The following is a 12,995-nucleotide window of genomic DNA, read 5'->3' as shown; positions in this document are numbered from 1 at the left end:
CGCAATGCCGAACTGATTTGTGCCGTTTTTGGCGCCGGTCGGCAGACATCGCGCCGATACCGGAGAATTTCACCCCAGGTGTAGATTAGACCAGATAAGCAAGCTGGATTTACTTCCTAGGGAACATGACTGAACCTGTTGAGTTTTTACAACAATCATGGTCAAAGTACAAGGTCATTCATAACCACTACAAAAATTTGGCAATGGTAATTGAACTGCTGTTATTTGCAACAGCACCGCGATATTTTTAAACAAAGGCAGCACCAATTAGAAGATACCAAGTTTACAAAAATAGAAGACGTTGCCTTGGTACTGAAAAAATTAAAACAAGCTCAAAAGAGCTTGGGCTAGGGGCTGTTTAGCACAGGGCTTTGAAAGCAGACAAGGCAGGCCAGCAGCACGGTTCAATTCCCGTAACAGCCTCCCCGAACAGGCGCCGGAATGTGGCGACTAGGGGCTTTTCACAGTAACTTCATTTGAAGCCTACTTGTGACAATAAGCGATTTTCATTTCATTTCATTTTTCAAAAGACTTCTCAATTCATACTGCCTCCCCAATTGTCTCTGAAGTGGACTGTACAGACTACCAATATCTGTTGAGATATCTAATGAAGAATCCGATTAAAAGTAGTTAGTAACTGCAAATGCTCAGTATGTGAAAAGAGATACTAGATGCAATTTTGGCTCCTGTTGGTGTCAAAGGTAAAGGATGGACACCCCAGTACCTTTAATTTGTTAAACTAGACATTGTTGGCAACGTATTTAATCAACCTTGGGAGCAACAAACAAGCCCAATGCTGTCTCAGTCCAACAACCACACGCATGCACTTCTTAGCAGGGGCTGCTGGATAGTGATTAGGGAGCAGGGCATGATTTAAGGTTAAGGGACAGGAGGTTTAGAGGGGGTATGAGGAAAAACTCTCCCACCCAGAGGGTGGTTAGAATCTGGAACTCACTGTCGGAAAGAGTGGCAGAGGTGGGAATCCTCAACATTGCAGAAGTATTTAGATGAGCACTTGAAATGCCACAGCATACAAGGCTGGAAAATGGGATCAGAGTGGATAGGTGCTTTGATGGCCGGCATGACCACGATGGGCTGAAGGGCCTCTTCCCATGTAAAAACTCTTGACTCTCTGAATTAATCTACAGCAGGAATGTTGAAATCATTTGAGGTGCACAGATTACCTTCACAACTGAGATCTAACTCCGCATCAACTAGCGAGCTGGAAGTACAACCTTCTGGGCATTATAACTCAATTACCTACTGACTAAAAGAACTGAACAACTGGAGGAGCAAACCAATTACTTTGCTTGTCAAAGAAAATCACTGACAGGCATTGACATGAAAGGTGTTATAAAGGTATTCCACAGGCCATATTATGTCAGGTGTCAATTGTACAAAAAGACCACAATATAAAAAATAAACAACTATTTATGGATCTCAATCTCTGAGGATTGCTTTGAATACTTGATAAGGAAAAAAGTGCATTCCTTTTTAAAACAGAAAAAAATAACTACGTTACAGAACATTTCAGCCGAAAGTCTTTGAAATTTCACAAAAGCCATTATTTGTAGCCTTCATTTATAAAACGGTGGATTTTGTATGGTCCACGATCTCCTTCATGTAACACTTCTTGATATAACTGTCTAAAGTTGTCGGTTATTGAAACATATTGGAAAGATTCTCGGATCCCAACTTTGCTTTTGACAGACTTCTTGAGTTCTGAAACCGTGAGACATAGAACTGTACACTACTTCCACTGTCGCCTATTGCTTCGACATAACTGAACCTGTGAGTTACTTAAAGATTAATGTTGCTTCAACATTAATTTCAGTCTTCAGTAACTCTTCCAAGAAACATATTGCGAGGGCATAAACATTCACTTCCCTTTTACACATGATTAGGTGCCATGGCAGATAGTGACATTTATGTCACTCACTCTCTTGGATACTTTTTGTGCTTTTCAAATATTGTTCAAATTAGCCCTTTAATCATTTTTGCAATCAATTAAAATGTTAATGTAATTGTGAAAAATGTGTCCTCTTCATTAATAGTGACATTTTGAAATCAGAACAGAAATTCAAGATACTCATTTTGGCAACTCCTTTCTGAACTTTACTTCCTAGATAATATTACACTTTACTATATGAAAATTAGCAAATACATTGTTAGCTGTGTGGGTTGATAAAGGCTTCTGGCACCAGAATAAGTAGTCCCTCCGTAAATGTAGCCAAATGCCAGACCATTACTTCAATATACTCTATGCAACCTAAAAGTATTCAGGCAGGCACTTGACCGACAGAAAGGAAATCCATGTAAACAGAATTTTTTTTAACTAAAGATGATAATTGCAAGGCCACAAACAGTTTGTGACTTTTGATGTGAAGGGAAAAAACAGATATTAAATGTATTTTTAAAAATCTCATAAATAAGCCTAAATCTGCATATTGGCTGTCACAAGGTGACATTTCAGGCAGCTTCTTTAGTTTATGAAATTGCTGTGATGCCACAACAAAGATCATTGCCCCACAAATATGATCGTCCAGAGCTAACTCCCACTCTGTAAAATTTAGAATTCAAAATGCAGACACGCGTCTTACGCTATTAAGACCCGCAAAATCTTGTGTAAAGTTACAATTTACTTAACAGACATTACAGTACAGTACATAAGAGCTGGTGGAAAATGATTACCCATCCCCAACTTGTACCCAATTTAAGGCAGCTGTATTTACTTGCTTGCAACATGGACACTGTTTACATCAATTTATGAGGGAGAAAGGAATAAAAGGGTAAAATGATAGAGCGAGATGAGGCAAGATGGGAAGAAAAATCATATGCAACAAACATCAGCATAGATCTGTTGGACTAAATGGCCGGTGCTGTAAATTGTATGGAAAGGATTTTGGGCCAAGTCGTAGAGTTTCTGGTGACAAAGGTGTTTTTCTGCTTTCCTCCAGAACTGGGCAATTAGGCAAGGGCTCTGCTGACTGTGCACAGTAGTCTGTTGGGGATGTTACAAATTTACACTCTTTGGGGCAAATTGGTCATTTTAAACACTTTTTGTCTCTGTGCCTTTTTTGAACATGTGAACATATTTCATTTTAAAATAAAACCCATAAATATGACTTCTTGCCCCTCATCACCTACTTATGGAAAAATGGATAAAGGATTTCAAAACACAGTAGGTTTTTTTTGCTCTTCTACGCTGATACTTCCATATTTTGCTGAAAAATTCAAATATTACAAATGCAAATATTACAGCATAATCTGCTTAAAAACAGAGATAAAGAGAGAGAAATGGAGAGAGTACAAGGAAGAGAGATAAACAAGAAATATCTCCTTCCAAGTTAGTTTCAGGAGGAGAGCTACCTCTCATTCAAAAATCATTAATGAAAGGATGAATTAGTTGTATCCAATCCTTTCTGTGCAAACATCAAAATAGTAACCAAAGTTGAATGCATGCTTTGCTCTTGTACCAACCAATGTGCTTGTTCATAAAATTGGGGAAAATTTAACTCCTCATTGCTACTATTGAATAGCCATTCTGGTCACGTGCAAGTTACTTTTTTGTTCTCCATCCCGACCTATTGCATAATACAATGTTCCATTATTTATCTGTAGGATCACCATAAACAATGGGTACAAACATGTGGTCAAAATGGTTTTAAGGTCCCACCTGGATTCTTTTGGCCAAATTAGCATTTAGGTTGAACAAAACACACATCTCTGCAAGTGTTGCGAACATTTTCTTCAGTTTCTCTATAGTTGCGACACTTTTCGAGGCTGAGATCTCGGTCTGGCAAGGATTTCTTCCATTCTGTTTTCACCCTCAGACCTATGTACACGGAGTACATGGGGTTTAGGAGGGAGAGCTGGTGGCTCCCCACTGGGAGGAACAGACAGGCTATGAGGTAGAGGAGCTCGGCGTCTTGACGTTCCCGTGCCATGTTCAGATAAGTTGTAGCGTGGTGGCATACAAGCAAAGGTCCCATTCTCTCTTTTGATTAATTCTTCAGAGCCAATTAAGGTACATGTAATTGTTCCGTCAGTCAGGGTGGTCTCAGTCACGCTTCCTCTGCTAAGGGAGGAGATACCACTGCTACTACTTCCAGACAGCACAGGCGAGTTGTAAACTGGCCCCAAGGATTGATAATCAGTGGGAGAAGGTGTCAATGACTGAACAGAACTCTGTTGGGCAAGAGGAGGAAAAACGTTACAAGTTGCAATATCAGAAGGCAGATCGATTTCATAGAATATGCATTGAATAAGCAAAATTAATTATTGAAACCTAAAATGAATATAGAAAATACACAGCACGTTCATCGATATTTGTTCCAAAAAAATTACATTTTGAAGTACAAGCCCTACATCGGACTATTCAAAATTTTAACCTATATTCTCTTTACTGATGCCAGTGTACCTGCTCTGAATTTCCCTTGTTTGCTCAATTTGCTTTTGTAGATGCTGCTTTTGTATTTTTACGCTTTAAAAATCTACTGCTAGAAATGGTGAACATATCAACGTGACACATTTCATTCATCATTTCTTCACAGTACTATCAAGATTTAGATTGTGAGTGGAGACTGATGATTACACGTTACTCACCACAATAGGGAGTAAAAGACAACTCAGTTACTTCTGATATACATTTTGCATAAAAATAGAAACAATGAACAGCTGACATCAGAAACATCAGAACTCCAAAACACCATGGCTTCATACATGCTGGTGCAAGCATAATTACAGCTGTACTGGGACCCAAGCTGTGATTTCACTTCCTGAAATATATTTTTCCAAAAATAAATTTCTATTTAAATGAAAAAATAAAATAAACGCAAAGGTTTAACTCCAGTCCTGAAAAGCACCTAATTTATTTTTAAATAAACAAAGTTAATACTCTGGCTATGCCAACGCTGGCAATACAAACACAGCATGAACTACTAACTAAACATATTCCATTTGTTACGATCTACAAAGAGACAGATAACTTTAGAAAGATTCAAACTTCTAGTTAATAGGTGGAAAGTGTATCACTACAAAATGTAATGTTTTAAAACTTTTACTGTAAGCAATGGCTAAAATACTAATGTCTAAACACGATCCTTTAAAGGCAATTTATACTTTAAACTACTGTCATGTGAGAGTACCTTATTAAGAAATGGGTGTTTATAGGGTGTGTATATAAGTATCTGTAGTGAGAGCACCTTTAAAAAATGGGTGTTTACTACTGCAGTGATGTCAGAGTATGGGTGGAACTGGGCTATCGGTCAGCTTTTTACTTTTGTTTTAGACTGTTTGCTGCAGGGTGTTTTATAGTTTTGTTTTCAGTGTTGGAGCTGAAGCCAGACCAAGCAGGTGTACTGCTGTTCTCTCTGCCATCAAAAGACCATCTCTTGAACGTTTGGTGAATTCAGAATTATAAATGTTTTCAGTAGTGACTTTAACCTGATGTGCTTCTGTTAAAGGTTTTGTTTTTTAAGTCGTATGGATGTTAAAAAGGAAAGCTTAAAGGTTTACTTAGTATTGTATTCTTTGGGGATTGTATTTGAATTAATGGTTGCTAAGATGTTCACTGTATGTTTTAAAAAGGTTAACTTGAGTTCATAGAATAAACATAGTTTTGCTTTAAAACATACTTTTTCCATTTCTGCTGTACCACACCTGTAGAGTGGGCCGTGTGCTCCCCATACCACAATCTATTAAAAGTTGTGGGTCAGGTGAATTCCATGATACACTTTGGGGTTCTCTAAACCCTGGCCCATAACACTACAGAAATGAATACCCCACCTTTTATTATTCTTAGCTCAACCAATAAAACACGCTTCACAGATGTATTTTACACTGCCCTTTATATAGAGATTCAGTTTTCCCAGAATCAATCCAAAGTGATTCTTAGCTCCCAAAGTATATTCCTGACCTTTTCTTTTATCAGTCTGGTAACTTGCAATCTTAGAATTGTCTTTCACAGTCAGGTTTTCTGTCACAGAGATTCTTGGTCCAGCCCAAGATAGGCAACTCTTCCAGCCTCATTTTAACTTCCCACTAATTTGCTCTTTTCAATCCGGGAAGTTTCCACAAGCAGTCCTTTGTGGTGAACCAGATCCAGGCAGGCTCCAAACACCATCTATAATATTCATCGATATTCTAGGAAAGCATGCAACCTGGATCTTTACAATAACTTCCTCTGCATCCTTCCCAATGGCAACGTGAATCATATTGGTTGTTTTTTGAGGTAGAAATGCTAAAATGCTAATTAGCTATCCTCCAGAGCCCAACTCTTTTTCCTCTAAGAACTACATGGACAGTTTAATGCACAGCTGTTTTGAACCCTACATTCTCAACACTTTTCTGGGTCTTTGGAGACTCTGGGCGGGATTCTCCCGCAATTGGCGGGACAGCCCGTACCGGCGCAAACCACTGCGGCGTCAGGCTACCCAGAAGTTGCGGAATCCTCCGCACTTCCAGGGGCTAAGTCGGCGCTGGAGGGGATGGCGCCGCGCCAACCAGTGCCGAAGTGCCGCCGCCAGCCGGCACGATTTGGCGCATGCGCAGAACTGCCAGTGTGTTTCCTGCACATGCGCAGGGGATTTCTTCTCTGCGTCGGCCATGGCGGAGCTTTACAGAGGTTGGAGCGGAGGGAAAGAGTGCACCCACGGAACAGGCCCGCCCGCAGATCGGTGGGCCCCGATCGCAGGCCAGGCCACCGTGGGGCGCCCCCCCGGGGCCGGATCCCCCCACGCCACCCCTCCCCCCGAGGACGCCACTAGACGGCTGACAGGCCAGGTCCCACCGGGATGGACCATGTCTATTTCACGCCGGTGGGACTGGCCGAAAACGGGCGGTCGCTCGGCCCATCGGGGCCCGGAGAATTGCTGGGCCAGTGCCAATGGCCCCCGACCGACGCGGTGCGATCCCTGCCCCCGCCCGAAAACTGGCGCTGGAATGGCGGGGCAGGATTCACGCCGCTCCCCCCCCCCCCCCGGGCGATTATCTGACCCGGCGGGGGGGTCGCCCTCTGTCTCCATGTTCCACCGTTAACACACATGCTGCTACCATGGTCTACAATCATAAATGCTTGGCACCATCTTCTTAGTGAAACAATCTAAGTTTTCATCTGATCTCAAACAATTGAACTGTCAGGAAAACTGTCAGAAGTGATCACATGATCCCCGTCATTTTACCTTAAATTAAGGATACAGTTCTAAAACATTATAACCTAGAAACCTCAATTGTAACACTTCCGACCCTAAAACAAGATAGTATGACCACTTTAGATGATATGGGAACATTACAACACAGTACTATGGCACTTTGTTACGCTGCAACACACAATAATTCAGAATAGAAAGGCACGGTTTAAATTCACAATTTCTCAAAAGTGAAAAGAACTGATGGGAAGGGGTGTGGGAACGATTGAAATTTCAGATTTAAGTAATTTTGACTTCAGCTATATTCTGATTTTCAGCCTATTTTAATGTCATATCTGAGCCTCCCCCCCCCCCCCCCCCCCCCCCCCCCCCCCGCCCTCCCCCCCCTCAGCCCCCAGGGTTTCCATCACTCCTATCATCTTCTATTGACTGTAGGCCTATTTATTCAAAGATATTCCGGATAGCACTGTGTTTAGCACTGCTGCATCACAGCTCCAGGGACCCGGATTTAATTCCGGCCTCGGGTGACGGCCTGTGTGGAGTTTGCACGTTCTCTCCGTGTCTGCGTGGGTTTCCTCTGGGTGCTCCGGTTTCCTCCCACTGTCCAAAGAACTGGTTAGGTGGATTGGACATGCTAAATTGCCTCTTAGTGTCCAAAAAGGTTAGGTGGGGTTACCGGGTGCTCTTTCTAAGGGCCGGTGCAGACTCAATGGGCCGAATGGCCTCCTTCTGTACTGTAAATTCCATGATTCTATGTTCACACAAAGCTCATTTCTTTATTATCTTAATGCTTCAGTTCATTAAAGTGCCATAATGCTGTGTTGTAATGTTCCTGTATCATCTAAAGTGGTCATACTATCTTGTTCAGTGTCTCACATTTCTGTTCTTGAAGAACACTAAAATACCAATGATTTTCTCAAGATATTATAATTGATCTCCAAGTATTGTCTGCTCTTCATGTTTTAAAAAAATATATATTTTATGAAAGATTTTCATTTATAATAAACTTGCAACAAACTAACAGAAAAGACACAGATATTACACAATATAATATAGCCACAACCCAGCAGCGGGCACCCCTATTCAAAGAAAAGTACCCAAAACTCAAGGCATTGGTATGGACACTAGCCGCATGGACTCTACACAATAACTTAACCCACAAAATGAACCTTTGCCCAAACTGAACCTCCCAAGTATCTCAAAAGGTACCCACAATCCATCCGATAAACGCTTTCTCAGCATCCATGGATACAGTCACCTCTGGCTCGGGAGAGAGGGAAAGAACAATATTCAACAACCGTCGTATAGATGCTGACAATTGCCAACCCTTAACGAAGCCTGTCTGATCTTCATTTTTAAAAAATATAAATTTAGAGCACCCAATTCATATTTTCCAATTAAGGGGCAATTTAGCGTGGCCAATCCACCTACCCTGTACATCTTTGGGTTATGGGGGCGAAACCCATGCAAATACAGGGAGAATGTGTAAACTCCACACGGGCAGTGACCCAGAGCTGGGATCGAACCTGGGACCTCGGCGCCATGAGGCAACAGGGCTAACCCACTGCGCCACCGTGCTGCCATTCCTGTCTGATCTTCTGCTATCACCTCCAGGCGACAGGACTCCAGTTGTAACGCAAGTAGCTTGGTGTCTGTGTTTAAAAGCGATATGGACTATGGAGTCTTTGTCCTTCTTCAGTTTAAGAAAGATAGAAGCCTGCGAATGTGTGGTGGACAATGAACTCCGGGACAAGGAGTCATTGAACATGTCCTCCATCAATGGTGTCAACTGACCTGCAAACTGCTTCTAAAGCATGATAGGAAAACCATTGGGGCTAGGAGCTTTACCCGTTTGCATCAATCCCATACCTTTTAGTATCGCCTCAGGGCTTCACCGGGCCTCCAACTCCTCCCATCTCTGCCTCTCCACCACCGGAAAGGACAACCCATCTAAGAATATCGACATGTCCGAACTCCCCTCTGGGGGCTCTGACCTTCAAAGACTCTTATAGAATGCCTCAAAAGCCGCATTAACTTTAACTGGGGCGGAGACCAACCTGCCACCCGAATCCCTAATCTTGGAATCATCTCCCGGGAAGCCGCCTCAGCTGGTGGGTTAAAAGACGACTTGCCTTCCCCTCATATTCGTAAAATACCCCACTCAAGCGCCGCAATTGGCTCACTGCTTTTCCTGTGGACAACAGTTCAAACTGCATCTGCAGCTTCTCCCTGCTCGCAAGCAGCTCCGGGGTGCGATCACACGAGTACTGGTGGTCTACCTCAAGGATAGCCTCCACCGCCCTATCTAGATGCGCCTTTTAGGAGATTATCTCCCCTCCGATAACCACTTTAAGGGCTTCCCACAACATGGAATGTGCAACACACTCATTCTTGTTGAACCAAATACATTCCTCCACGGGAGTAGGCATGTGACCACAAAACCCCTTGTCCGCTAATAGCATTACATCCAACCTCCACGGTGGGCGTTGAACGGGGCCCGACTCCAGAAGTCCACAAATTGTGGAGCATTGTCCAAAATAACTACAGCGGAGTAATCCATCTTCCTCACCCATGGGCGAAGAGACCTACTCATCAGAAACAAAATCTACCCGAGAATAAAACTCATCGACCTGAGAAAAAAACAAAAATGCCTCATCTCTTGGGTGCACAAACTGCCACCCCATCTGCCTAGATCATAGGCCTAGATTGACCCAATTTAGGATCAAGTACACAGTTTAAATCTCCTCCGAAAATCAGTTGATACCTATCCAGATCAGAAATAGAAGCCAACTGCCCCCTCACAAACGCTATCAACCCAATTTGGAGCACAGTCATTGACCAAGACCACCAACGTTCCCTCCAAGGTATCTGCCATTGGTGTCCTCCACGGTCTTGGTAGCCGAGAAAGGAACCCGTTTGTTAATCAAAGTCCTCTCCCCGTGCCCTGCGGTTCAGTTGACCAGGGAGAACCGGTGGATGTGGTTTATCTAGACTATCCGAAGGCTTTCGACAAGGTCTCACCTAGCAGATTACTACCTAAAGTTAAAGCACATGGGATTGCGGGCATTGACTAGAGATGGATAGAAAGCTGGTTAGCAGACAGTAAGCAAAAAGTTGGAATAAATGGGTCTTTTTCCGATTAGCAGGCAGAGATTTGTGGGGTACCACAGGGATCTGTGCTCAAACCCCAACTGTTTACATGATTTATTACTAATTTGGACGAAGGAACTAAATGTATTGTATCAAAATTTGCAAATGTTATAAAGTTGGGTGGGAGGGTGAGCTGTGAGAAGGATGCAGAGATGCTTCAGAGGATTTGGACAGGCTGAGTGAATGAGCTTATACATGGCAGATGCAGCTTAATGTGGAAAAATGTGAGGTTATACGTTTTGGTAGCAAAAATAGGAAGGCAGATTATTATTTGAATGGGTGTAAATTGAGAGAGGTGGATACTCAGCGAGACCTCGGTGTCCTCATGCATCATTGACTGAAAGCTCGCAGGTACAGCAGGCAGTAAAGAAGACAAATGGTATGTTGGCCTTCATAGCGAGAGGATTTGAGTATAGGAATAGAGATGTTTTACTGCAACTGTACAGGGCATTGGTGAGGCCACACCTGGAGCATTGTGCGCAATGTTGGTGTCCCTGTCTGAGTGCAGTGAAGGTTTACCAGGTTGATTCCTGGGATAGTGGGACTGTCATATGAGGAGAGACTAAATCGGTTAGGAGTATATTCATTGGAGTTTAGAAGAGTGAAAGGGGATTTCATAGAAACTTGCAAAATTCTAACAGGATTCGACAGGGTAGATTCAGAAAGAATGTTCCCTATGGTGGAGGAGTCCAGTACTAAGGGTCATAGTTTGAGGATAAAGACTGAGGTGAGGAGAAATGTCTTCACCCAGAGAGCGGTGAATCTGTGGAATTTACTACCACATAAAGTAGCTGAGGCCAAAACATTGTGTGATTTCAAGAAGGAATTAGATATAGCTCTTGGGGCTAAAGGGATCAAGCGATAGGGCGGGAAGGCCGGATCAAAGGTATAGACCTTGATAATCAGCCATGATCATAATGAATGGCGGAGCAGGCTCGAAGGGCCGAATGACCTCTTCCTGTTTCTACTTTCTACGTATGTTTCTATGTATGTTTTCACTGGGCCACCCAACTCCCTTACATTCCAGGTAACCAACCAAATCGGGACCTCCCACCCTCATTCATCCCAGAGTCAGCCATTTCCTAGTTTTCCTGGGACTAGTTTCGCACAGTGGGCTAAATAGCTGGCTTGCAATGCAGAACAATGCCAGCAGCGGGGGTTCAATTCCCAAACCGGCCTCCCCAAACAGGCGCCGGAATGTGGCGATGAGGGTCTTTTCACAGTAACTTCATTGAAGCCTACTTGTGACAATAACGATTATTATTATTATTATTTCAACCGAAAGGGATTATCAAGCAACTGCCCAGAAAGTACAGGCACATAGCCCACCCAAGATGGCCACCAATCGCACCCACTAAATGAAACAAAGAAAAGTCTGTAATTACCAGTGAACGAACCCTCCCCCCTCCCCCCAAATATACATATTGATCACATGAAAACGAACTATACTCCCTCCCAGCCAACCCCAAAAAAACAAAACGCTAAACTCAGTAAACCCAACAAAACTGGTTCAACGAGTTGCAGCTCCTCCCCCCCACCTCACTCCTGTTAGCTAGCTAACTTTACTGCTAGCGGGGCAGCCCCTATCCAGGATAAAGAAAAAGGGAAAACATTCTACACGTCCTGGCGATAAACAAAAAAAATAAATTATATATAAACCCGTGCCCATACAAAAGACAAATTCCCAACAGGAGCTATATATTTCTAACAATATTACATAACACGACACCCCCTCATACCAGTTAGCCCCCCCCCCCCCCCATCTGTGAAAACAGCCATCCTGCCCAAGAACAAAGAAATACCAACAGGGATATGCAAGATGCCCCAACACCCTTCCTCACCCACAACAATCAAAGACCTCACAGAGCACAGTTAACTTGAGCCAAGTCCATGCTTTTTTACAAAAGCATCTACCCCCTCCGGCACATCAAAATAAGTCTTTTGACTCATGGGTTACGCACAGCCTCACTGGGTACACCACACTGAACCAAATTCCCTTCTTGTAGTAAGGGTCCTGGCCTTGTTGAAAGCTGCCCGCTTCCTCACCAGCACAGTTTCAACATCTTGGTAGATCCTCACGAGGTTACCTTCCCATTTCCAGTCTCGGTGTTCCTTGGCCTATTTCAGGACCCGTTCATTCTCCTGAAAACTGTGAAACAGAACGATGACTGCCCGAGTTGGTTCGTTCAGTCGGAGCTTCTGCCGGAGTGTCCTATGAACCTTGTCCAGCTCCGGAGGGAACTTGTGTCCACCCTCCCCCGATTATCTGTGAGAAATATGCAGTGGGAGTCAGGCCCTCGTAACCTCCGGCGACCACACAACCGAGGTTCTGCCTCCTTGCGTGGTTCACCGACTTTGGCCCTCAGCAACGTATTCTCGCTAGTTACCATGACGATCTCAGCTTCCAACGAGTCAATTTGCTCACCGTGTCTCCTCAAAGTCTTCTCCACTCCTTCTAACACCTCGCCATGCTCCTTCACCGTCTCGGGAGGTCTTTTCCACTTTTGATCGGATAGGATCCAGGACCTCAGCGCTCAACATTCAGAGGCCCTCCGACATCGCTCTCCACTGCTTTTCAAACTGCTCATCTAACTCCCATCGATAGCACACCGGCAAGCATGTCCGCCGTTATCAGAGCGGTCACCAGTCACTGGAGCAGCCTCCGTCATTTTCTTCACAGAGGAGCAAAGCGAAGCC

At 43.6% G+C, this 12,995-nt stretch overlaps 1 protein-coding gene across 6 annotated transcripts in view; it reads right to left on the bottom strand.

The window, feature by feature from the left end:
• Positions 1-1,413: 1,413 nt before the first annotated feature.
• The window catches only part of LOC140396552 (dedicator of cytokinesis protein 4-like), a 458,932-nt gene continuing 447,350 nt past the window's right edge, over positions 1,414-12,995 (bottom strand). For all 6 annotated transcript variants that reach the window (XM_072485296.1, XM_072485300.1, XM_072485297.1 and 3 more), the window contains one exon: positions 1,414-4,188. In XM_072485296.1, the coding sequence (XP_072341397.1) occupies positions 3,760-4,188 (429 nt within the window). In that variant the 3' untranslated portion in view covers positions 1,414-3,759. The remainder of the gene's footprint in view (positions 4,189-12,995) is intronic.

Source organism: Scyliorhinus torazame, chromosome 19 (genome assembly GCF_047496885.1).
Source record: "Scyliorhinus torazame isolate Kashiwa2021f chromosome 19, sScyTor2.1, whole genome shotgun sequence".
Lineage (NCBI taxonomy): Eukaryota > Metazoa > Chordata > Chondrichthyes > Carcharhiniformes > Scyliorhinidae > Scyliorhinus > Scyliorhinus torazame.
This window is presented reverse-complemented; position numbering and strand designations above follow the sequence as displayed.